General features: G+C 42.9%; 2 protein-coding genes across 2 annotated transcripts in view; one reads left to right on the top strand and one right to left on the bottom strand.

The window, feature by feature from the left end:
- The window catches only part of LOC123644827 (zinc finger protein 252-like), a 211,739-nt gene that overhangs the window by 23,169 nt on the left and 161,379 nt on the right, over positions 1 to 27,191 (top strand). The window lies entirely within an intron of this gene.
- On the bottom strand, positions 885 to 27,087 carry ZNF251 (zinc finger protein 251). The gene is made up of 5 exons (XM_045561117.1): positions 27,007 to 27,087; positions 26,106 to 26,297; positions 25,635 to 25,767; positions 25,162 to 25,275; positions 885 to 3,773 (listed from the first exon to the last, which is right to left on the bottom strand). Exons 2-5 carry the CDS (start codon positions 26,136 to 26,138, stop codon positions 2,047 to 2,049), a joined length of 2,007 nt encoding a protein of 668 aa, XP_045417073.1. The 5' UTR covers positions 26,139 to 26,297; positions 27,007 to 27,087; the 3' UTR covers positions 885 to 2,046.

The following is a 27,191-nucleotide window of genomic DNA, read 5'->3' as shown; positions in this document are numbered from 1 at the left end:
TCCCAAGAAAAATAAGAAAAGAAAGAAAGAGTAAAATAAAATGAGTGGATATGGTGAGGATATGATGTTGTGCTGTGGGATACAACAATAGGAGTTATTCTTTTTCTGAAGGATACACTCTAAGTGGGGCAAGGATTTTTATCCCCACTTTAGAGATGGGGAAAAAGAGACCCAGGAAGATCTGATTCTTTCCCTGAGGTCAGAATGAATCCATGTCAGAGGTGGGCAGCACCCTCTCCATGAACCTGTGCTCACCACTCCCTCTTCTGTGCACATGCAGACCCATCCACATGGACCACATAGGGCTGACATTTCCCACACTCAGAAGGGGTTCTGTGTATAAGAATTTCAATAATGTAGCAGGGGAGATAAAACATGAATGCGGGAATAAGTGCAGCAAGTCACAGGATGAAGGTCAGACCAGATGCAAAAGCGACCCCAAATTCTCTAAGAAAACACAGTGAAAATGGAAGGAGAGATTAACTAAGAAAGGCTCCTTAAAGGGGCTAATATTGGGCTGAGAGGGAATCAAAAGTGGATTGGAAAGATTCTTCCAGGTGGGGTCTCAGAATTGAAAATCAGGATTCCAGAGGTAGTGATATCAGCCCTTAAAGATTAACTACTCCAGTGTTTTTCAAACTTCCTGGTGAAATCCTTTAAATAGATGCATACTGATCAAACTATAGTCAATACGGAAAGCAAAGTAAAACCAGGGATCCCACTACATCACCACTGAAATGGCTGGAAGAAAAAAACCTGACAATACCAGATCTGGTGAGGATTCAAAGCAACAAAATTCTCATACATTGTCAGTGGGAATGTATAACTGACTTTGGAAAATAGTTTCTTAACAAGTTAAACATAAGCTGGCCATGTGACCCACCAATCCCACTCCTTGCTATTTTCCCAAGAAAACTGAAAAGTCAGGTTCACAAACAGCGTGTAGTTAAATGTTATAGCTAATTTATTCATAGTTGTCCCTTACTGAAAATACCCAAATATCTTTTAATGGGTGAATGGATAAACAAACTGCTCCGTCCATACAATGGAATGCTACTCAGCAATAACAAAGAATGAACTACTGATATACACAAAAAAATAGAAGAGTCTCCAATGCATTATGTTAAGTGAAAGAAGACAGATTCTAAAGGCTACACACCGTATGATTCTGGAAACGGTGAGGTTATAGGACAGAAAACCAGTGGTTTCCAGGGACTAGGGGTGAGGAACGGCTGATCACAGGCACACACAAAAGGAATTCTGGGTTGTGACAGGAATGTTCTGTCTTGATTGGGGTGGTTGCTACACAACCCATAGAACTATACACTAAAAAGAGTGAACTTATTATATACAAATTATACAACAATAAACCTACCTTTAAAAAAATCTTATCAGTAATTAAGTTTTCAAAAGTGGAGCTACTTGGCAGCCCCCTGTTTTACTGGCCCATGAGGTCCCTCCTCTGATGAACTGGACAATTCCTTAAAACTAAAAAACAAAACAACTTTCATTTTACAAAAGCAAAAACTGGGGCTCCAAGTGAGGAAGGAACTCCACCTGCAGTTACTCTGTAGGTTTGTGGGGGAGATGGGCCAGACCATCCTGATGGAATAACACTTCAGTCTGCCCGACCTGCCGAAGTTCTCTGCACCTGGAGGCAGGTGTGCAGGACTGAAACTGGATATACTCAGCTACAAGCCTGGGCTTATATGGGAAAGAAGAGATAAGATTGGAGGGAATCAGGTAGGGTACACTCAGAATTAGGTGGAGTCGCTTTTCACGCCCTACACTCATATTTGAATGTAGCACTACATGGCTCACCTCCTGAGCACAACAGCAACCTTAACACAGACAGCCTTATTTTCCAGAATGAATTCTCTCATGTTTACTTTCAAACATAATGACTTTAATAGTCATCTGAAATGTTTATTTTGCTTTGCCAGTAATATTTAGACCTCATTTAACTTTCATTATGCCATCCTATCCAACATAAAATGAACAATTGCTAAATTGTTTCCCACATTTATCATATCAAAAATGTGATTCTTAAAAAATCTTTTTGATATGAATAAAGTATTTTTCAGATCCATCATTTAAAGGAGGTTTCCCTTCAACATGAGTCTGCTGATTTGGTGTGAGTTGCAAACTCTGGATGAAGGCTTTCCTACACACAGGGCGATAAGATTTCTCACCAGTATGAGTTACCTGATGTTGAATAAGGGTAGAACCCCCACCAAAGGCTTTTCCACATTCTTGATATTTGTAGGGTTTTTCCTCAGCCTGGATTTTCTGATCTTCAATGGGTTGTGAGGTGGGACTGAAAGTTTTTCCATATTCTTTACATCCAAAGGATTTCTCACCAGTGTGAATTATCCAGTGCAGAACAAGGTTTGGACGATGGTTGAAGGCTCTGCCACATTTCTCTCCAGGGAGAATCTGTCCATCTGGTATAAGGCCGGAGCCATGAACAAAAGCTGGACCACATTTTCTGCATTTACGAGGGTTCTCTCCATTGTGAATTCTCTCATGCTGAGTGAGGGTTGACCTCCGGCTAAAGGCCTTCCCACAGTCACCACATTTGTAGGGTTTCTCTCCAGTGTGAACTCGCTGGTGTAGGGTGAGCTGGGAGCTCTGGCTGAAGGCCTTCCCACATGCAACACACTGATAAGGTTTCTCCCCGGTGTGAACTCTTCGATGCTGAACAAGAGTAGAACTCCGACTAAAGGCTTTGCCACACTCATTACAAACATAGGGTTTTTCTCCAGTGTGAATCCTTACATGTTCCGTAAGGTGAGAGTTAAAACCAAAGGCTCTGCCACATTCATTACATACATAGGGTTTCTCTCCAGTATGAACCCTATGATGGAGAAAAAGGCTTGAGCTTTGACTGAAGGCTTTCCCACATTGATTGCATTTATGGGGCTTCTCTCCAGTATGAATTCTCTGATGCTGAATAAGGCTTGAACTCCGACTAAAGGCCTTCCCACATTGATTGCACTCATGGGGCCTCTCTCCAGTGTGAATTCTCTGATGCTGAGTTAACTGGGGGCTCTGGGTGAAGGCTTTCCCACATTCATTGCATTTATAAGGTTTCTCTCCTGTGTGAATTATACGATGTTGAGTAAGGGTTGAGCTTCGACTGAAGGCCTTCCCACATTCACTACACCCAAAAGGTTTCTCTCCAGTGTGAATTCTCTGATGGAGAAGGAGGTGGGAATTGAGCCCAAAAGTCTTCCCACATTCATCACATTTAAATGGTTTATTTCCAGTGTGAACTCGATGGTGCAGAATAAGGCTTGAGGTGTGAGTAAAGGCTCGGCCACACCGGCCACATTCATAAGGCTTTTCCCCAGTGTGACTTCTCTGATGCCTATTTAGGTCTGAATTGTATTTGAAGATTTTGTTGCATATATCACATTTAAAGATTCTCTCTCCTCTTTTATTTCTTTGATGTCTAACAACACTTTGGTTCAGATTCAAATTTCTATCAAATGCACTATACTCCTGGTTTTTTTTTCCTGGAGAGCTTTCCCTATCCACGACAGCTTCTTTTATAAAAACTCTTTTGTAAAGATGGGGTTTCTTCAAACTCTGCCCAACAGCATTTGCCAGGTGCTCTTCTAGTTTATGCTCCTGGTCCCAAGCTTCCTGAAAATCCGGTGCCTGTGGATTACCCCTTAAGAATCTTCTTGGTATAAATTTTGGGGTTTTTACTTCTTCAGAACATTTCTGGTTTAGAATGGACAGTTCCTTCTCAGTCCCAATCTCAGAATCTGTTACATAAAAACATAAATGAATTACTAGAGAAAACCATCCATCAGGGATTATATCCATAATGTGTTAAAAGCTCCTATAAATCATTATGCAAAAAGTAGATACTCCAATAGAAAAATATGTGACAGGTAGAATCTAGGCCGGGCGTGGTGGCTCATGCCTATAATCCTAGCACTCTGGGAGGCCGAGGCGGGTGGATTGCTCGAGGTCAGGAGTTCGAGACCAGCCTGAGCGAGACCCCGTCTCTACTAAAAATAGAAAGAAATTATCTGGCCAACTAAAAAATATATATAGAAAAAATTAGCCAGGCATGGTGGCGCATGCCTGTCGTCCCAGCTACTCCAGAGGCTGAGGCAGTAGGATCGCTTAAGCCCAGGAGTTTGAGGTTGCTGTGAGCTAGGCTGACGCCATGGCACTCACTCTAGCCTGGGCAACAAAGTGAGACTCTGTCTCAGAAAAAAAAAAAAAAAGAAAAGAAAAGAAAAATACGTGACAGGTAGAATCCAGAACTAAAGATGGCCAATCAACAGAATAAAAATATTCAAGTCCATTGGTTACCAAAGAAATGGAAATTAAAACAAATTCTAATTTTTCACCTATAAAATTGCCAAATTCATTCATTCAACAAATATTTAGAAGGCTGGCCATGTTCTAGGTAAGGAATATAATAGGAAAACAAATAATGTCTGATTTCATGAAGCTTATGTTCCATTCAGGTGATAATTAAGCAAATAAATTTTTAAGAATGATAAACCATGTGACATGGAAACTATTTAGAAATGTGTAGAAATGCATCATGGCCTCCAACCTAGTCTATATGGTCAGAGAAGATTCCAGGAGGAAATGAAGTTCAAGCTGAAGCCTAACAAGGACAAGTTAGCCGGGGCAGGCAAAATAATCACATTCAAGAGCTAAAAAGCCTCATGATGGCTCAAGCAAGAAGTGTGAGGGGGAGAGTGGGGCAGCAGGAGCCAGGGAACAGACATGGAAGGCACTGTAAAAGTGAAGTTTGGACTTTATGCTAAGGACTTAAAAAAAAAATAATAATACCCAGCACTGAAGAGAACTGAAGAAACAATCACCTCCATATACTGTTGGTGGAACTATAAATAAATATGACTTTTAAAAGGCAAAGATGAGGGGTACAGGGTTAGAAAACTAAAAATAAAAAAATAAAAGGGAAACTTGGCAATATGTACCAAAAAAATTGATACATTACACACTGTTTCTAAAATTATTCTTCTAGGAATTTACCCTAAGTGGATAGTCAAATGTACAAAGAAATGACTACTATGAGCAGATGAAGAGCTCCTTATAATTTGTGGGGAAACAAAGAACACAAATGTCCAAAAATAAGGGGTAGTTTAAACCAATTATAGAATACTCACATAAAGGAATACCATTCTGCCATTATAATTATATAACAGAAGGATATATATTAATTAAATGAACAGTCTATGATATATTATAAAGTAAAAAATCGGGTTTTAAAATCATATGTACAGCATAAACCAACTTCCATTGCAAGTGTAGGTAAGATAGCTGCTATTTCTTCATTAAATGTTTGGTGCAAGTTGGTGAAGCCATCTGGGCTTCGCATTTTCTTTAAAGAAGGATTTTAAATCACAAGTCAATTTCTTTCTTTCTTTATTATTATTATTACTTTTTTTTTTTTTGCAGACAGAGTCTCGCTCTGTTGCCTGGCCTAGAGTGCCATGGCATCAGCATAGCTCACAGCAACCTCAAACCTCTGGGCTTAAGCAATCTTTCTGCCTCAGCCTCTCAAGTAGCTGGGACTACAGGCATGCGCCACCATGCCCAGCTAATTTTTTCTATATATTTTTAGTTGTCCAGCTAATTTCTTTCTATTTTTTTTTTTAGTAGAGATGTGTCTCACTCTTGCTGAGGCTGGTCTCGAACTCCTGATCTTGAGTGATCTTCCTGCCTTGGCCTCCCAGAGTGCTAGGATTACAGGCGTGAGCCACTGCGCCTGGCCACAAGTCAATTTCTTTAATACTTAATGAAATATGTATTAACCTTTTCTTGTGTCAATTTTGATAAATCATATTTTTCTAAGATATTTATACATTTTATCCCAATGTCCAAAGTTATTGGCATAAATGTGTCCAAAGTATCTTTTTAGTATCTGTGTTGATGGCTCCTCTTTCATTTTGGTTATTTGTTCATTCTCTTTTATTCTTGATCAGTTACATTCAGAAAATAAAATGAGATGATACATCCCCCAACTCCTGTTGTGAGGTTAATTAAACTCTGATACCAAAACTTGACAACAACAGTATGAGAAAAGAAAATTTAAGGCCAATTTCATTCACAATTATGGATGTAAAAAAAAGACCCCAAATAAAACATTAACAAGCCAAATCCAGTAATTTATAACAAGGATAACACATCATAAACAAGTTGGGTTTATTCCAGGAATGCAAGTTTAGTACAGCATTAGGCAAATCAATCAGTATAACTCACCACTCCTAGAGAAAATAGGAGAAAAAATTTTTGATCATCTCAAGAAATGCAGAAAAACCTTTTGACAAAAATTCAACAACCATTTCTGCTTAAAAGAAACAAACAAAAACTCTTAGAGAACTAGGACCAGGAGGAAACTTCCTTAATATGAGATTGGTATCTACAAAATGTTAATGACAAACATGACACTCCAAGGAAGGGGTGAGTGTGCAAAGCCCTGCTGGAGGGTGGGTCTTCCCATCATCACTGCTCCAATCAACACTACACTGAGCTTAAAAGACAGTAAAAGACAACAAAAATAAAAACAGCATATAAAGTTTAGAAAGGAAGAAATAAAATCATCTTTCACAGAAAATAATCTATAGGTAAATTATTAGAATTAAGAGTTTATCAAGTTTGCCAAATATCAAATCCAAGTATTAGTTATATTTCTATGTATAAAACGTAGTTAGAAATAGCTAGAAAATACAATTTAAAAAGGTATTATATAAACCCAAACAGCAAACTCCCCAAATGCTCATTAACAGCAGAATGAATGAATAAATCATGCTATAGCTACATCCAAGAAGATTCTACAGCAATGCATGAGCCACAACTACACTTAGCAGCATGGATAAATCTCATAAACATAATTCTGAGTAAAAGAACCCAGACGAGGCCGGGTGTGGTGGCTCATGCCTGTAATCCTAGCACTCTGGGAGGCCGAGGCAGGTGGATTGCTCGAGGTCAGGAGTTCGAGACCAGCCTGAGCGAGACCCCGTCTCTACTAAAAATAGAAAGAAATTATCTGGACAACTAAAATATATATAGAAAAAAATTAGCCGGGCATGGTGGCGCATGCCTGTAGTCCCAGCTACTCCGGAGGCTGAGGCAGGAGGATCGCTTAAGCCCAGGAGTTTGAGGCTGCTGTGAGCTAGGCTGACGCCACGGCACTCACAGCAAGCCTCTGTCTCAAAAAAAAAAAAAAAAAGAACCCAGACGTGAAAGAGTATATGCCACACAATCCCACCTACAAAAAGTTCAAAACCAAGTGAACTCAGTGGTTACCCTTGGGGCAGTCCCGCTTCTTGGTGCAGATGATGTTTTGTTTCTTAATCGGTGCTGGTTACATGGCTGGGTCTGACTTGTGAACATTCAGTAAGTGATACAATTGGTATACTTTTATGTATGTATATTTCAATAAAAAGTATTTTTAAAGAAAAAATTAACATAATGCCCTGGCTATAATATGAAGGATAAATAAAAATAATTTACTGGAAAAATAAGGACAAAAAGACCATCTAAGATTAGCATCAAAAAAATACCAAACACCTAGGAATAAATCTAACCAAAGAGATAAAAGACCTCTTTTGCATAAAATTATAACACATTATTGAGTGAAATTCAGACCTAAAAAAATGAAGGGATATAGCATGTTCATGACTAAAATATTCAGATTGTAAAGATATCCACTACTCCTCAAATTGATTTAATGCAACTCCAATCAAAATCCCAGATTTTTTCTTCTTCTAAACTAATATGGAAATGCAAAAGGTCAAAAAGAGGCAAGACACCACTGAAGACAGACAGCAAGGTGGGGTGACTTGCTCTATTGCATACCAAGACTTATAAACCTACCCCATTGCAGACAGTGACCAAGCACAAATAGACAATGGGAGAGAAATTATATACAAGTGTGTGTGTGTTTGTATCCATGCACGTGGGATATGTATGTGCCTGAAAAAGAAAATGTGGACCCTCCTCTCTTCACAGACCAGGGGTCTTGACTCCCCTCTCCAGGACTGGCTAAACAGAGTGACCCCTTGGGGTTCTACCCTCAAGTTCACAGGGAGGCCTGGCCATGCTGGGTCAGGACACCCATGTTCTCCTACAAGAGGGTGTAGTGTGGCTGGTTAAAAACGAGGACTCGGCTGGGCACAGTGGCTCACGCCTGTAATCCTAGCAGTCTGGGAGGCCGAGGCAGGAGGATTGCTCGAGGTCAGGAGTTCGAGACCAGCCTGAGCAAGAGTGAGACCCCATCTCTACTAAAAAAATAGAAATAAATGATTTGGACAGCTAAAAATATATATAGAAAAAAAATTAGCCGGGCATGGTGGCGCATGCCTGTAGTCCCATCTACTCGGGAGGCTGAGGCAGAAGGATCACTTAAGCCCAGGAGTTTGAGGTTGCTGTGAGCCAGGCTGACGCCATGGCACTCTAGCTCGGGCAACAGAGTGAGACTCTGTCTCAAAAAAAAAAAAACAAAAAAACCCCCGAGGACTCCAAAGTTGGAGCTGGGCAAATTTTTATCCACTTTAAGCCAGACTTTTCTGGGAATGGGTGATAATAGTTTTCTTGAAGATTTTTATGTAAATAAGATATGAAATTTTTGATATTAGATAATAAAAAGTACAGCAAAAGAAGATGAAAAAATTTACATTTCTTAGTTTGAAAATGTCATTATCTGAAACACCAGATTGAAATAAAGAAAATCTCCATGGAAATTTAAGTACACTTAAAAGTGACTATGTTTTTCTAGTCCATGCTAATGGAACTGTTACTAGACAATCTAGACAATAGATATGTGAAATATAGGTACGGCACATTTTAATGCATGGGTAGACCTGGCCTTTTCACACCAAACAGCTAAAGCTGCTCATATTTCTTTTTTTTTTTTTCTTTTTTTTTTTGAAACAGAGTGTCACTTTGTTGCCCTGGCTAGAGTGAGTGCCATGGCGTCAGCCTAGCTCACAGCAACCTCAAACTCCTGGGCTTAAGCGATCCTACTGCCTCAGCCTCCCCAGTAGCTGGGACTACAGGCATGCGCCACCATGCCCGGCTAATTTTTTTTTCTATATATGTTTTAGTTGGCCAGATAATTTCTTTCTATTTTTAGTAGAGACGGGGTCTTGCTCTTGCTCAGGCTGGTCTCGAACTCCTGTCCTCGATTGATCCACCCGCCTCGGCCTCCCAGAGTGCTAGGATTATAGGCATGAGCCACCACACCCGGCCAATTTCTTAAATTGGATTTAATAATAAAGTGACCCTTATCTAAACTGGGATTTAATGAATGAATATGCAACATGAACATGAGTTACTACTAAAATGCGATAAAATCTTTAAAAAAATGGTGCCTTTTATACACGGATTCTTATTACAAAGAAATCCCAACAATACTGTAAAATTCTGTAGACATATAAACATTGTCTATGTAGTCTTTCTGAGTACAATTTAAAGATTTATATAATTTTTAAAAATTAATGTCTCTCTAAGGATTTTTAATGTTAATTTTTTAAACATTACAGCTTCTGAGGAATTTAATGTTAATTTTACACTATATTTTGCTAGTAATGTAGTTATTTTTTCTGTCATTCTTGAATGATTCAGAAATATTAAGACTATTTCAAAACTTAGGTAATAAATGCAGGCACACTTCAAAGACATTGTGGATTTGGTTCCAAACCACTATAATAAAGTCAATAATAATCACAATAAAGCAAGTCATGCAAATTTTTTGGTTTCCCAGTACATATAAAAGTTATGTTTAAACTATAATGTAGGGCCGGGCATGGTGGCTCATGCCTATAATCCTAGCACTCTGGGAGGCCGAAGCAGGAGGATCTCTTGAGTTCAGGAGTTCAAGACTAGCCTGAGCAGGAGCGAGATCCTGCCTCTACTAAAAATAGAACAAATTAGCCAGGTGTGGTGGTGTGCTCTTCTGGTTGGAGCAGCCCACTGGGAACCCATCCACCTGCCACTTCCAGTATAGATGGTGAGCACCTCTCAATATCACTTAAGGTACCGCTGGTCTTTGCCTAGTAACTAAAGACTTGCTAAAGCCCAAGGTTATAAAACTATCTCCCCCTTTCACAGCCCAGTCTGGCCTGTACTCAAACTCACTACCAAAGTGCCAAAGAGTGGCACTTTACCATTGATTATGGAGACTTAAATGCCCAAGTTTCTCCAATAAAGGCCCCTATACCTAATATAATAGAAATGACTGAAGATATTCAAATGGCCCTAGGCACCCACTTTGCAGTCCTCAATTTGGCCAATATAGCCAATGTGTTTTACTCTATACCCACTGCTGAGACATCTCAACTACAGTTTGCCTTCACTTTCAAAGCAACACAATACACCTTCATTTGGCTTCCAAGGGGGTACCTGAGTAGCCCAGCCACCGCCCACAATCTCTGCAGACAAACCCTAGATGAGGTGTATGGCCATCTCTTACACATGGCCATTTATAGCATTCTATCAGTGATCTCTTGTTAAAGGTTCCTCTGAAGAAGCCATTCACATTTACATATCATCATGGCCTATCCTCAAAATAAGGGTTAGGCAATCACCCCACACAAAGGACAGGGGCCAGTGCTTTCAGTAAAATTCACAGGCACTCTCTGGTCTGTCAGGGGGCAGGAGAGCCCATTCAGTGTGAAACATAAACTACTGACACTGACACCACCCACAGCTCTTAGGCGCAACATTCACGTGAATCCTTCATGTTTTGGAGACAACACTCCACACTTTACTCGAATACTCGGACCTATTTACGCCATAACCCATAAAGCGCCCACCTTTCATTGGGCGAGGCTCAAAATACAGCCCTTCACCCAGCCCAACATGCAGTCTGCTGAGCCTCACCCCTGGTGTCCCTGTCATAGGGAAGCTCTGGTGACACTCCACTATGTTTCACAGACCCTATGGACCAAACATGGTCCATTGGGTTTTGGACTAAACGTCTGCCCCAGACAGCAGCTGGATGTACCCTCCAGAAGAGCAAATCCTATCCGCCTATTGGGTGCTACTAGAGACTGACGGCCCCTCACAGGATCAGAACGAGAGCTCCCAAGGACTCAGGTCCCTGCCAGGCCACAGGCACAAGCCAGCCCAGCAGAGGCTCAGAACAGTAAACAGAAATGTCACCTCCAGGACCAGGCCTTCAACCTGACACAGGGGGTCTTTCCAAACTCCAGGAGGATGTGGCTTCCCCCATGCCTGGTCCCTTGCCCACAGGGTTAGAGGAACTGGCTGAGCTGGCAGCATTCACCTATCACTGCAACATGCCTGAAGTCCAAACTGCTGTTGGTCCACAGATTTACAGTCTCCTAGGCCGTGGCCAGGGGTCTGGCCAAATGGTCAGGCAAATGGAAACTAGATGGCTTCTCACTCAAGGCAAACCCTTACAGGGAGCCCCTGTTCAGAAAAAACTTGTCTCCTCAGACTGCCCCCCAGTCTGTGAGTGACCACACTTCCCCACACACCGATATTCACTTAGAGGAATCTAGTGCTATGACACTGCAGACGCCTGCAAACATGCATACCACAGTGGGGCACTCTCCGCTAAAGACACAGATGTTCCTGAGTTCTCCTGTCCTCTGGAGAAAGGGCACATTTGAGGACATGGGGGTGCCACAGCCCTAGTTCAATGCTAGGGCTCACAGACAGGCATTCCCTGAACTCCTAATATGGCTAAGACAGTAATACAAAACTGTACTTCCTGTGCTAAAATGCGAAAGTGGAAAATGCCCAGGGGGGCCCGTGCCCTGTGCCCAGGGGAGATAGGCAGATTGGTTTTGCTGGTCCCCTACCCCTTCCTTGGGTGCCACTAGGTGTATGGTAAGGACAACAGAGACCTGCATTGACCTCCGGCAGCTCCTGCCAGAACGGCCTCGGCAGAGCAGGTAGCATGGCTCCTCACCACACACGGCCTTGCTCCCTTGTGCTGCGGACGTAGCACTGACTCAGATCAAGGCTCACGTTTTACCTCTCAACCTCACTAGAATGAACTCTCTCTCAAGACATCCTGTGGAACTTCCACAACACATACTACCCACAAGTGGTTGGCCTCGTTATCAGATACAATGGCCTTTTAAAACAATGTCTCTATAAATTATTAGAAGACAAATGGTCCCCCAAATGGACAAAGTTCCTTCCACAGGTATTAATGTTGCTCAAGTCCAGATCTTCCGGAGTTTATTCCTCCAGGCCCCAACTAGAGTCCCAGTGTTGCTGTCACTGGTAGTCTGCAGTCACCCCACTTCCTTTCACATCTGAGGGGATACCATTCCCATTAGGTCCCTAGACCAATGCTCTCCCTTCTGTTATGACTTTGTGATCATCTTGCCAATTGCTTCACATTGGCAACCTGATCGGGGATGGACTGTAAAATGTGATCCATTAATAATAGGGGTATGTGACCACACACCCACTACACTGTGGCAAGGCCAGGCTTACTCCGACTGCACGGGGCCTGAGGCTGACTCACCACCAGTGCTCATATTCAGAATACAAAGGCTGGCTATTAGAATCCTCTCTCGCCTGTAATCCTAGCACTCTGGGAGGCTGAGACAGGAGGATCACTTGAGGCCAGGAGTTCGAGACCAGCCTGAGCAAGAACAAGACTCCTTCTCTACAAAAAAATAGAAAAATTAGCCGGGCCTGGTGGTACCTGTAGTCCTAGCTACTCAGGAGGCTGAGGCAGGAGGATCACTTGAGCCCAGGAGTTTGAGGTTGCAGTAAGCAATGATGACACCATTACACCCCAGCCTGGGCGACAGAGTAAGATTCTGTCTCCAAAAAAAAAAAAAAAAAATCCTCTTCTAAATCACCCCAGAAGGTGGAAATAATTGCCCAGGACCTACTCATAGCATGGTGTAGGGGACAGGAAGCCTGACAGATGCCAGCCACATTTGGAGATGATTCATCCAGGTAGACAACCCAGGGCTTTGGAGGTCCAGAGACAACTCTTGAGGAAGCGATCCAACAAGAACGGGAGGCCTGATCACAAGGAAGGCAACCTAACCACAAACCAACATCCACAAGGCATCCCCTGGAGAGAAACCACCAGTATTGTAAGGTGCTGTTGTTCTAAATGATTGGCGCTTATTTGTTGCTTACCTGCTAATGTTGGATTCACAGGGCTTAATAACCTGATTCCTGCTGGAACCGCACTGAAATGGTCTGAAACTGCACCCCAGGGTGGGGTACAGGAGCTTGCAGTGGGCCTGGATGCTCCCCACTCACTGCATAATAAACCAGTCTCAGTATCATCCCTGCATGATTAAAGACAGCGTAACAACAGGAAGATGGCCTGTGGGATGCCCAGCTATAAAGCCAGGGTGGCTGAGTGCCCTTCGTGCTAATGACCCAACATGCATCTTCACAGGGAAAAGCCCAGATTGCAGGGAAATTTAGATAGCCATCTTAAACTAAGGTCACTCTTGTGCCCAAAGGTGGTATACTTATGAGTAAACTACTCAAATGGCACAGATATGGAAACTCCCCAATCCTTCACTAACTGTGTCCCAGTGGACTCCACAGCAGCCCCTAGATCTATGCATGACCAACAGTTTGGCCAATAAATGCAGGGCAATTATTAATATATCAAACAGCATCAGAAATGTGTAGAAGAGGCTCCTGGTGAATTGCAAAGCCTTCCTGATGGGGACAGCCCACTGGGAAGAACATCCTCCACCCAGATGACTCCCATCTTGTGGGAGATGGCATTGCCCAACTTCATCAAAATCATCACGAAGGACACAGATTCCCCCCAGACTCCAGTGACTATTCCATGCACCTAACCTAGGATTAAAAGAATTGCCTCTGGCTGGGCGTGGTGATGCACGCCTGTAGTCCCAGCTACTGGGGATGCTGAGGGGGGAGGATCACCGGAGCCCAGGCACTGGAGACCAGCCAGGGCAACAGACTAAGACCCTGTCTCTATTTAAAAAAAAAAAAAAAAAGAAGAAGAAGAAGAAGAAGAAAAAAACAATAATTGCCTCTACCCTAACTATGGACTTGGACTTAGACTCCAACCTACAGGGCTGTCTACAAAATACAGACCCCAGGAACCCTACTGAATTTTATTTTGCTGAAGTAGCCTATTGCTTGACATACGAACCACACTTGTAAAAAAAATGTTGCCAACTGTTGAGTATATTCCCTGCCATCTGTGTGGCAGCACAAAATTACACCTACCCACACCAGCAACTTGAACAATGCACAAGAATACCTCCCTCTCCACGATGTCCTGCTAGAGTGCACACTGTACCCCTGCCCTTCACTCCCCATCCTGTGCAGCCCACTTAAAACCCTCAGCTAGTAGTAGTTTCCTGGGGGGCTTCTCCCTTCACACTTCCAACCACAAACCATCCTACACCCACCCATGTTGCCTCTACCACCAGAGGGGAATCACCCTAATTACCTCACCATGTCCTTCACCATATCCCCTACCAACCATGGCCAATTCATAAATAGAAATAACATTTTTATTAAGTGGGCAGAGGCTGGGGCTAGAGCTGTGGATCAGGCAACACTAGTTCTGCTTCCTCCTTGCATCTAAAGGCCTCTCTCAGCTTGTTCCTACCAACTACATAAGGGTGTCTTCCAGGCCTACTCTCTCCTGTCCCTACAACTCAACTGCAGCCATCTGGGCAATTTTTGCATAATTTATGTAGTTCACTATCCCAACTGCATCAGAGGACATGACATATTACACATTTGCCCTGGGGTAAACACACATGGACTCACATGGCCCCATCACTTTACCCACTCACCACTTGGCTGACATTTCCCAAAACACAGCAGGGAAGCACAGCAGACCTACCCCCATGGGAACATCCACAGGTAAATCACTTTGTTTTCCTAGCCCTCTTCATGTCCCCGCTATCCCAGGAAATGCACACTGGTGTCCCCTGGTCTGCGACTACATTGTGATTTCTACCCTCCCCTCTGCCACACCCCTAAATATCAGAACAAAGGCACTATACTCCTACCCATCACACTGGGCACAGCCTTAGCCTCAGGACTGGTAGGAAAATGATTAGCATTCCACAACAAGTAAATTCAGGCTTACATCCACCTATCTGCCACTCACACATGTCCAAAACGTACACAGTGCTCTGACGCAAAGCCCCTAGATTTCCAGCTCAGATGGCTCAGATGGTGACTGCCTAGAGGAGGGGTCTGTGTCATCTGAGGCACCTCCTGTTGCACGTGTATTAAAAACTCTGCCCAGCACAGGACTATCTCCAACATACATCTCAAGACATCCAGTTGTTTAATAAGACCCATGTAGTCAACTGCATTCCCAACTTCAGGAATACCCACACTTTTCTCATGGCCAGACCCTTTCACATGGGGAAATGGCTTGACATGGGGTTTCAAACCATAATTTGTGCTTTAGCTAGAATTTTTCCTGTATTTTCTCTCATAAAATGCACATCAAATTGGTTGGGACAGAACCCCCCTCCCCCCAACCTTTCATGTACCCACTGCCCAGGTCACATAAAGGTAAGCACCTCACCCTCTGTCCCCTTTCCTCATGCAGACCGATTTCCATGGCCTTCAAGTATACCACGTACCCCAGGTTCTGTAACAAAATATTTTCTATCTTGTATCTCTTCTGATTACTATTCTCCATAGGAGAAAAAAAAAGAAAAAGAAAAAACCCTAGAAGAAAGGGAAATTGTGGAGAAAGGCATGTAGATCCCTCTCCTCACCCCAACTTAGAAGGAAACATAAAATCATAAATTGGAATTTTACTATCTTGTCCCAGTGGGAACAAATTTTTGTTCTGAATCTTCTCACATCTTCAGGATACCACAACAAGAATAGAATACAAAGAAAATAAAGTTTCTGGAAAAAAAAACTACATTTTCAGTGAAAACAGGAGGTAATAGTCTCTGGAAACTCAGTTCTGTGGACGTGCTGGCAAAGGCAATGCCAAAAGGAAAAACTGTTCCCAAAAGTTGTGAAGATGACACAAGAAAACTGAGGCTCTCAAAAGGGTCCAGCAAATATTCCCATCCATAAGGAGCTGGCACCAGCCTGGGAAAGAACATCTGTGAGCAGGACCAATGTTCACAACGGCAGACCCCTAGAAGGTGCCGACACACAAGTCTCAGAATGCCAGCCAAATATAACTTGTAAAAGCACGTGCACCTGACCAACTGCACATGCTGATACACACACTCACACACAAACACTCACATATACACACTCTCATGCACATATATATACACACACACAAATATATACACATATAAACATATACATATACAACTACAAAGATGCACAGATACACACATATAGAATCTAGAATCTCCATGCCAAAATTAGGAAACATACAAAGAACCAAGAAAAGGCAGTGCATTTTCATGAGAAAAATCAATCATCTGCAATGAACTAGAAGTTATAACTAACAGACGAGGATTTAAAAACAGCTATTTTAGTTTTCCCGAGTGAAGTAAACCAAACATGAAAATCTCAGGGAGGTGGGAAGTTTCAGCAGATAAACAGAAATAATAGAAGAGAGCAAAATGGACATTCTGGAACTAAAAACCACAATTTCTAAAATAAAAAATTCATTCATGGACTTAACAGCTGAATGAACACAACAAAGGAAAGAGTAAGTAAACTTGAATCTAGAGGCATAGAAATCATCCGAAGTGAAGAATAGAGATAATGAGATTTTAAGAATGAACAGAACCTTGGAGATCTATTAGATGATTCACATGGTCACTTACAAGTGGAATCTCAGGAGACCAGAGAGAGAATGGTACAGAAAGAAATTTGAAGACATAATGGCCAAAAATTTTCCCAATTTGATGAAGGACAAAAATCTGCAGGATAAAGACATAAAAGGAACACCAAGCAGAACACACACAAGGAAGCCCATGCTGAGGTGCATCTTGGTCAAAGCACTGGGAATCAAACCCACAGGGCAGGAGAACAACCCGTTGCCTAGGGAACCAATGGTCCAGTTAATTGCTGAGTCCTCATCACAAATTATGGAGGCCAGAAAATGGTGAAACATCTTTAAAGGCTGAATAAAAAAAAGAAAGAAAAGAAAGAAAAATAAAGGTACTTTCAAGTGAAAGAAAACTAAGAGAACTGGTACAGCAGACTGCAGCACAAGCATAGTAAAAGTTCTTCAGGCTGACGGGAAGTGACACCAGGTGGAAACGCAGGACATGAGCAAGGAACAACAGCAGTGGAGATGAAAGTACTGGGGAAAGACAAAAGACTTTAAAAATTAAACTTTATTTTTTAAAGAAGTTCTAGGTTCACAGCAATATTGAGCAAAAAAGAGAGGGAGTTCCCACTTACCCCATCCCCACATATGCACAACCTCCCCACTACCTACTTCCACCCAGAGCGGTGCAACAGCAGGGCCTCCGCTGACATGGTGCCATCAGCCACAGTCTGAGAGTTCACGTTATAGCTCATTCTTCGTTCTGTACGTTCCACAGGTTTTGACAAATCTACCTGACACGTGTCTACCACAGTAGTATCACAGTGTGGTTTCACTGCCCTAAAGTCCTCTGTGCTCCACTGCTCATCCCTTCTCCCTTCCCTATTCCCTGGCAACCACTGATCTTTGTGCCTTCCCCAGTTTTGCCTTTCCCAGGATGTCATACAGTTGGAATTATACAGTCATCCCTTGGTATATGTGGAGGATTGGTTCCAGGATCCCCCCACACGTACCCAGATCCAAGCATACACAAGTCTTGCAGTCAGCCCCATGGAATGTGCTTATATGAAAAGTCAGTCCTCTGTATACATGAGTTTCACATCCCAATAATAATACTGTATTTTCAGTCTGTTTGGTTGCAAAAAATCCAAGTATAAGTGGACCCTCACAGTTCAACCCATGTTGCTCAAGGGTCAACAGCATAGCCTTTTCAGGTTGGCTTCTTTCACTCAGTGATATGCATTTCAGATTCCTCCATGTCTTTTTATGGCCTGGTAGCTCATTTTTTTAGTCCTGAATCAATATTCCATTGTCTGGATGTACCACAGTTTTATTTATCCATTCATCTACTGATGAACATCTTGTGTGTTTCTAAGATTTGGCAATTATGAAAAAAGCTGCTACATACACCTATGTGCAGGTTTGTGTGCACACACAAATTTTCAATTCATTTGGATAAATACCAAGGGACACAACTGCTGGACTGTATGGTAAGGGTATGTTTGGTTTGGTAAGATGGTCAAACTGTCTTCCAAAATGGCAATACCATTTGGCATTCCCACCAGCAATGAGTCAGAGTTCATGTCACTCCACATCCTGGCCCACTAGGTGTTGTGGGTTTTGGCCATTCTAACAGGTGTGTGATGGCATCATATTGTTTTAATTTGCAATTCCTTAATGACATATGACACTGAACAACTTTTCATATGCCCACTTGTCACCTGTATATCTTTTTTGGTTAGGTGTCTGCTCAGGTCTTTTACCATTTTTTAACAGGGTTGATCACTTTCATACTGTTGAGTTTTAAGGGGTTTCTTTTCTTAATATTATATTTTGGGTAACAGTCATTTATCAGATGTGCTTTTTGCAGATATTTTCTCCTAATCTATGGACTATCTTCTCATTCTCTTAATGTTGTCTTTTGCAGAACAGAAGATTTTTATTTTAATGAAGGCCAGCTTGTCAACTATTTCTTTCATGGATCATGCCTTTCGTGTTGTATCTAAATTGATTATAAAACCCAAGGTCACCTAGATTTTCTCCTATCTCAGAGTTTTATATTTTTACATTTAGGTTTATGATCCATTTTGCTATAGACAAAATTGTGTTCCCCCTCAACCTCCTGTTCATATATTGAAGCCTTAACCCCCAATGTAATGGTATTTGGAGATGGGGCCTTTGAGAGGCAATTAGGGTTAGATGAGGTCATGAGGGTGGGGCCCTCATGATGGGATTAGTGTTCTTATTAAGAAGAGATATCAGGCTGGGTGCAGTGGCTCATGCCTGTAATCCCAGCACTTTGGGAGGCTGAGCAGGAGCATTGCTTGAGACTCAGGAGTGTGAGACCAGCCTGAGCAACACGGCAAGACCCAATCTCTAAAAAAAAAAATTAAAAAATCAGCAGGCATGGTGGCACATGACCATAGTCCCAGCTATTTAAGAGGCTGAGGCAGTAGGATTGCTTCAGCCTAGGAGCTGGAGGTTGCAGTGAGCTCTGATTGTGCCACTGCACTCCAGCCTCAGTGACAGAGCGAGATCCTGTCTCAAGAAAAGAAAGAAGGAAACGAAGAAAGGAAAGGAAAAGAGAAAAAGAAAAGAAAAGAGAAAAGAAAAGAAAAGAGATAGATTACCAGACAACTAACTTGCTCTCTCTCCACCATGTGAGGAAGGACACAGTGAGAAGGCAGCCATCAGCTTTACACCAGGAAGAAAGCCCTCACCAGAAACTGACCATCCTGGCACCCTGATCTCAGGCTTCCCGCTTCAAGAACTGTGAGAAAATGAATATTTGTTGTTTAAGCATCCTGTCAATACCTACAAAATAACCTGTTGAGATATTGATCGCGATTGTGTTGAATCTACATATCAATTTGAAAACTGACAATATTGACTCTTTTAATTTTTTTTGTTGGCCGGGCGCGGTGGCTCACGCCTGTAATCCTAGCACTCTGGGAGGCTGAGGTGGGCGGATCATTTGAGCTCAGGAGTCAGAGACCTGAGCAAGAGTGAGACCCCGTCTTTTTTTTAAAATAAAATAAAATAATTTTTTTTGCTACCATAGCAGTTGAATTCCAAATATTGACTCTTCTTATCCATGAACACACAATCTCTTCATTTCTTGAGTCCTCCTTTGATAGCTTTTCATCAGTTTTGTATTTTTCCTCATATAGATTATATATTTTGTTAGATTTATACCTATTTTGTTTTTGCTGGTGCTAATGTAAACTACAATATATTTTTTATTTCAAATTCCACATGTTCATTGCTGGTATAAGGACAGTGACTGACTTTTGTATATTAACCTTATATCCTGCAACCTTGCTAAAATCACTTATTAGGCTGGGCGCTGTGGCTCACACCTGTAATCCTAGCACTTTGGAAGGCTGAGGCGGGAGGATTGCTTGAGGCCAGGAGTTCAAGACCTAGTTCCAGGAGTCTTTTTGTTGATTCATTCAGATTTCCACATAGATGATCATGTCGTCTATGAACAAAGACAGTTTTACTTCTTCCTTCTCAATATCTATACCTTTTATTTCCTTTTTGTGTCTTACTGCATCAGCTAGGACCTCTAGTACAAAGCAGTGGTGAGAGGGCACATTCTTACCTTGTTCCTAATCTTGGAAGGAAAGCTTCAAGTTTCTTACTGTTAATTATTAGGTTATTAAGTATGAAATGTCCAATTTCCTTAAGTACTAAGTTTGACAGTTGGTATCTCTGATATTTCACTTCAACACTTGTTTTATTTTTATTGTGAAGGTACATCCTCAGTCTTTTAAATGCACATTTTGGCTTGTGATTATCTTTCACATTTTTTTAAAGCAATTTTTGTGAAACCAAGGATAAGTCAAAAATTGGTGTTATTTTTTAATACAAGTTCCGTCATAAAACCAATGCAGCACAGACAGCTCGAAATATCAATGAAGCACTTTGGAAGGATGTGGCTAATGAACGCACAGTACAACAACGGTTTGAGAAGTTCCATTCTGGTGATTTTTAATCTTGAGAATGAGCCTGGTGGGCAACCTGAGACCAAGGTAGATAATGATGAGCTGAAAACTATAGTGGAAGTGAATCCATCTCAACTTTCACGTGAATTAGCAACAAGGTTTGGTGTTACTATTCCAACAATACTGGACCATCTGAAACACATTGGCAAAATAAAGAAGCTGGATAGATGGGTTCCACATGAATTAATGTCAGAAGAGAAACTGCCACAAAGCTTGCCTTTTGCTGCTGTTATACCATAAAGGAGAACCTTTTCTATACTGTATTGTTACATGTGATGAAAAATGGATTCATTTTGACAATGGCAAGTGTTTGGCACAATGGTTGGATTAAGGTGAAATGTCAAAACAAAGTCCAAAACCGAATATTCTTCAGAAAAAGCTAATAGTGTCTGGTGGTCCAGCGCTGGTATCATCCACTATGGCTTCATAAAAGCCGGCCAATCGATTACAGATGTTTACTGTAACCAATTGGACAAAATTATAAGGATGCTTGCTATTAAGCAGACGAGATTGATCAATAAGAGACAGGCCAATCCTCTCAAGCTCAACCACATGTCCCACAAACAACACTGCTCAAACTACAGAAGCTGGACTTGGAAACTCTCGTCATCCACCATATTCACCAGACCATGCATCAACCGACTACCACTTTTTCCAGGCTTTGGACCACTTCTTGCAAGGAAAAATATTCAATTCTCAACAAGCTCTGGAAAACGCCTTTTGTGATTTCATCACTACTTGCTCTCCAGACCTCTTTGTTTTTTGTTTTTTAGACAGAGTCTCGCTCTGTTGCTCGAGCTAGAGTGAGGGCCGGAGCGTCAGCCTAGCTCACAGCAACCTCAAACTCCTGGGCTTAAGCGATCCTACTGCCTCAGCCTCCCAAGTAGCTGGGACTACAGGCATGTGCCACCATGCCCGGCTAATTTTTTCTATATATATATATATATTTTAGTTGTCCAGATAATTTATTTCTATTTTTAGTAGAGACGGGGTCTCGTTCTTGCTCAGGCTGGTCTCTAACTCCTGACCTCGAGTGATCCACCCGCCTCAGCCTCCCAGAGTGCTAGGATTACAGGCGTGAGCCACCGCACCTGGCCCAGGCCTTTGTTAACGGCATAAACAAGATACCATTAAGATGGCAAAACTGTGTCGCTAGCTTAGGCACATACTTTGATTAATTGTACTGCTTCTTGTTTGAGGTATAATAAGCTAAAGTTTTGATTCAAAATTAGACATTTCATATTTAATGATCTAATATGTTGTTAGCTACAGATTTTGTAGGTGCTTTATAAAAGGTTGACTAAGTTCCCCTCTACTCCTAGTTTGTTGAGTTTTTATCATGAATGGATGTTGGGTTTTGTCATATGCTTTTTGTGTATCTCTTGATATGATCATGTGATTTTTCTTCTTTAGTCTGTTGATGTGATGGATTACATTGATTTTCTGACGTTGAACCATTCGTGCATACCTGGGATAGATTTTACTTGATCATGCTGTATAATTCTGTGTATGCACTGTTGGATTTGATTTGCTAATATTGTATCGAGGATTTCTGCATCTATGTTCATAAGAGATAATTGTCTAAAGTTTTCTTTACTTGTAATGTCTTTGGTTTTGGTGTTTGGGTAATATTGGCTCCATACAATGAAATCAGAAAGTATTCCCTTTGTTTGTATCTTCTAGAAGAGATCATAGAGAAATGGTGTAATTTCTTCTTTCAATGTTTGGTAGAATTAGTAAGTGAACCCACTTGAGCTTGGTGGATTGTTTTCAAAGGTTATTAACTACTGATTCAATTTTGTTAACAGATATAGACCTATTCAGATTGCCTATTTCTTCTTGTGTTTGAGAGATTGTGCAATTCAAGCAATTGGTTCATTTCATCTAAGTTATCAAATTTCTGGGCACAGAGTTGTTCATAATATTATTTATTATCCTTTAAATGTCCATGGGACATCTGTGTAGTGATGTACCCTCTTTCATTTCTGATATTAGTTATCTGTGTCCTCTCTTTTCTCAGTTTAGCTAGACACTTATCAATTTTATTGATCTCTTAAAACAACCATCTTTTGGTTTTGTTGATTTTCTCTGTTGATTTCCTACTTTCAACTTCATTGACTTCTGCTCTAATTTTTATTATTTCTTTTCTTGTGCAAATTAAACTCCAGGTTTAATTTGTTCTTCTTTTCTAGTTTCCCGATATGGAGTGTAGATTATTGATTTTAGATCTTTCCCCTTTTCTAATATATGTAATGCTATGAATTCCTAATTACTGTTTTCACCACATCCTGCAAATTTTGATAAGTTATATTTTCAATTAATTCAAAATATTTTAAGATTTCTCTTCAGATTTCGTCTGAAGACTCACGTGATATTTACAAGTATGTTGTTTACTGACCAAATATTTTGGAATTTTCCAGCTATCTTTCTGTTATTGATTTCTAATTTAACGTCATTGTGGTCTGAGAGCAAACACTATATATGATTTCTAATCTTTTAAATATGTTAAAGTGTGTTTGATGGCCCAGAATGTGGTATATCTTGGTGAATGTTCCATGTGAACTCAAGAAGAATGGATATTCCGCCGTGGTTGAATAAAGTAGTCTATAGCTGTCAATTACCTCCAGTTAATTGATGGTGATATTGAGTTCCATTATGTCCTTCCTGACTCTCTGCCTTTTGGATATATTTATGATAGAGAAATGTTGGAATCTCCAACTATAATAGTAGATTCATCTATTTCTCCTTGCAGTTCTATCAGGGTTTTTGTTTTTTGTTTGGTTTTTGAGACAGAGTCTCACTCTGTCGCCCCAGCTAGAGTGCAGCGGCATCATCACAGCTCACTGCAACCTTCAACTCCCAGGCTCAAGTGATCCTCCTGCCTCAGCCTCTCGAGTAGTTGGGACTACAGGTGTGCACCACCACGCCTAGCTATGTGGTGACATCTTGATAATGAGTAAGTATCCTGTGCCTCATCTACCTTTAGAAACGAAAGGCTTCATACAACCAATTTTGTTTGTTTTTTTTTTTTGAGACAGAGTCTCACTTTGTTGCCCGGGCTAGAGTGAGTGCCGTGGCGTCAGCCTAGCTCACAGCAACCTCAAACTCCTGGGCTTAAGCCATCCTACTGCCTCAGCCTCCCGAGTAGCTGGGACTACAGGCATGAGCCACCATGCCCGGCTAATTTTTTCTATATATATTTTTAGTTGGCCAGATAATTTATTTCTATTTTTAGTAGAGACGGGGTCTCGCTCAGGCTGGTCTCGAACTCCTGACCTTGAGCGATCCACCCGCCTCGGCCTCCCAGAGGGCTAGGATTACAGGCGTGAGCCACCACGCCCGGCCTATACAACCAATTTTGAATCTACACACATTTGGGGTATATTATTTACAAGAGCTTTTCTGAAAAAACTACTAGAAGACAAGCTTCTGCCAACCAAGAAATGATAAAGAAATTCTTGGTAAAAGGACTGGAGTAAATAATTAATACACTTAACTGCATATATAAGACAATAACAAAGGTGGTGACATGAGTGATGAAGTATTATATGTTTTGACAGTGTAGAAACAATATAATCAACAAAAAAATGGGAGAAGAATGAGGAGGAAAAGGTAGAAAAGTAGAACAAGCCTACTGATAGTAGCTAGGAGTCAAAGATAATACTTGGAGCTGATAAATCAAGTGGCAGAAGTATATTTAACGAATCAAAGGTAAACATTTAAAAAAGAATACTGGCCAGGTGAGGTGGCTCACACCTCTAACCCTAGCACTCTGGGAGGCCAAGGCGAGAGGACTGCTTGAGCTTAGGAGTTCAAGACCAGCCTGAGCAAGAGCGAGACCCCATCTCTACTGAAAATAGAAAAATCAGCCAGGCATTGTGGCACTCGCCTATAGTCCCAGCTACTTGAGAGGCTAAAGCAGGAAGATCACTTGAACCCAGGAGTTTGAGGTTGCAGGGAACTATGATGATGCCACTGCACTCTAGCCCAGGGTGACAGAGCAAGACTCTGTCTTAAAAAAAAAAAAAAATTAAATAAAAAACAATACTATTGACTAAAATTGGGGGATGGAAGAAAGAATGGGATAAAGGAGAAAAGGACATGGCAGGGAACCAATAACTATTATCAAAAAAAAGAGGGAAAGAAATGTATTATATAAACAAAGGAATGAAGGTGTTATAAAGGTAATTGCTAAAACAAAAATATGATCTGATTGGAAGAACTATACATGTTTTTAAAGCAAAGCAAACAGATCAGCAAGACAAAAACTTTTCAAGTATGTACATGTGCTCACATGGGTATGGGGGCTGTGTCTGTCTGAGACTGCCCCAGGTGGAGGCCATGGACGTGCATACCATCACCCAGGTGGCCCCTCATTCGGAGCCTCTGAAGGCAGGATGGGGACAGCATGCCTAGAACTGGCCACCCGTCCACTCTCACCTTTCTGGCAGTTTCTCAAGACCTCTGGTTCCTTAGCTCCCAAAAGATCCACGACCCATAGCTCCTCCCCTTGCTCCAGCTGGGAGATCAGCTCCGGCTTAGGGACAGGGAATCCTGTTAAGAGTGAGGACACTGGGTGAGCCAATGTGGCCTCTAGGCCAGGTGAGTAAAGATGTGCCCTGTGTGTGTGTGTTGGTCAGGGGAGCCCATGTGCTGAAAGTGAGTGAAGGAGAATCCACTCATTACTTCTCCTGCCCCTGGAGACACCAATGGGGCTACTAGCAACAGGAATGAAGTCCCTAGAATTAGGGAGCAAGGCAGAACCTCCCATGGGGAATGTTCCTTCTGCAGAGATGAGACTGGTGCCTGGGGACAAGGGGCAAGACCCTCTTCTTTGGGATCCAAAGCAGCCTCCCAAGCTCCTTAGAGGCCCCCCACTGCAAACCAAGGAGGCCAGGCACAGAGAGCCTCACCCAGGGAGACCACATTCCCGTAGTTCTCCAGCATCACATCCCTGTACAGCGCCCGCTGCTGGGGGCCCAGCTGCTGCCCCTCCGCCTGAGAGAAGTACACGGCCACATCCTGGAAGGTCAGCGGCATCTGCTCCTGGAACAACACATCGTCACTGCCCTGTGCTACAGGGGCCTTGGCCTAGTGGAGCCTCACCACCCAGAGCCCTGCTGCAGTCGGTATGAACCTTGTACTAGCAGGTCCCTGAAGAGAGCCAAGGACTAGCTGACTTCAGCCATGAGGACCCAGCTGAACTCAGAGCTCCTCTCCCTGGGGGAGGCTGTGAGTCTACACCTCAGAACCCTTTCCTTGGGGGTACTAGACTACCTGGCTTTACCAGCTGCTGAGCTTACAGCTCCAGAGAAGAGCAGCTTCTGACTGGGGGATGGGATGAAGATGTTGGAGGGGGAGGGTAGGCAGGAAGCTTAACTCACCTGAGGCCCTAGAAGCTGCCATCTTGGGCACATTGGCCACTGTGGGATCTGAAGGAAGATAAGAGGCTGCCCTGGCCTGAGGTCCCCCCACAACTTATCCTCTGCAGGGAGGGGAAACCAGAATCAGCCCCAATCAGCAAGGGATGTGGAGGGGTGGCCAGGAAGTAGAAATTGATTCCTAGTGTGGCCTGCCTGGTGGTGAAAAAAGTTACTTGTATAAGTTGTAAGAGGCAGGTCATTACAGAACAGGAGCCAACATGTGCCGTATTGCCCAGCTACTCCCGAAATCCTGGAACTGCGGGAGCCAGAGCCCCAGTGAGGTCCAGTGACTCCCTACTAAGGAGTGAAACCTGGCAGCTTCAGTGGTCCACACCAGCTGAGGGCCCTGGAATTAGGGAACAGGGCCGTTCTAGCTTCCTGGACCAACCTGTGGCAAACAGCGACATGAAGGTAGAAGGTTGTGCAGCCCCCACCCAATGGGGCTGGGGATGAGGGAGGGCGGCAGGTGGGGTGAGCTACTGAGGGTCCCTGGCTCTAGGTGAAGCCAGAAACCTGCTGTCATTCTCAGTCTGTCCTCTCAGCCTCTTAGGTCGGCCTAAGCTGTGATCACCTACCTCCGCATTCTCCCAACAGCCTCCTCCCGGCCTCTCCAGTTGGTCGGTGGCTCCCCAAGGCACCGAGGACTAAAGCCCCTCCTGGACAGGGCCGCCAGCCTCCCCGCGCCCCGGGCACTTTTGCACGGTTGCCCCTTCCTCCAGTGCCCCCGACATGACCCAGTGACCTGAGCAGAAGGCTCCCCAAGGTTCCCTGCGGTGACCCACCTGCGTGCGGGCCCCTCCCCTGCCCGCCCACCAAACCCGCCCTCTCGGCCCTGGACGTCTACGGTCAGACGCCATCCCACCTGCACGTTCCGGCCCCGGCCGCCCACAGCCGACCCGGGCTGCAGGCGGAGCCGCGGGGAGCCTCGCCTGCGGTCCCGGGCCTACCGACAGGGAGAGCTCTGCAAGCACTTCGCAGCCAGGCTGAGCCGAGCCCGTAGGCCACCAGCTCCACAGTACCCGGCCGGGCCACAGCTGACGAGCCTAG

The sequence above is a fragment of the Lemur catta genome, chromosome 9 (genome assembly GCF_020740605.2).
Source record: "Lemur catta isolate mLemCat1 chromosome 9, mLemCat1.pri, whole genome shotgun sequence".
Classification (NCBI taxonomy): domain Eukaryota; kingdom Metazoa; phylum Chordata; class Mammalia; order Primates; family Lemuridae; genus Lemur; species Lemur catta.
This window is presented reverse-complemented; position numbering and strand designations above follow the sequence as displayed.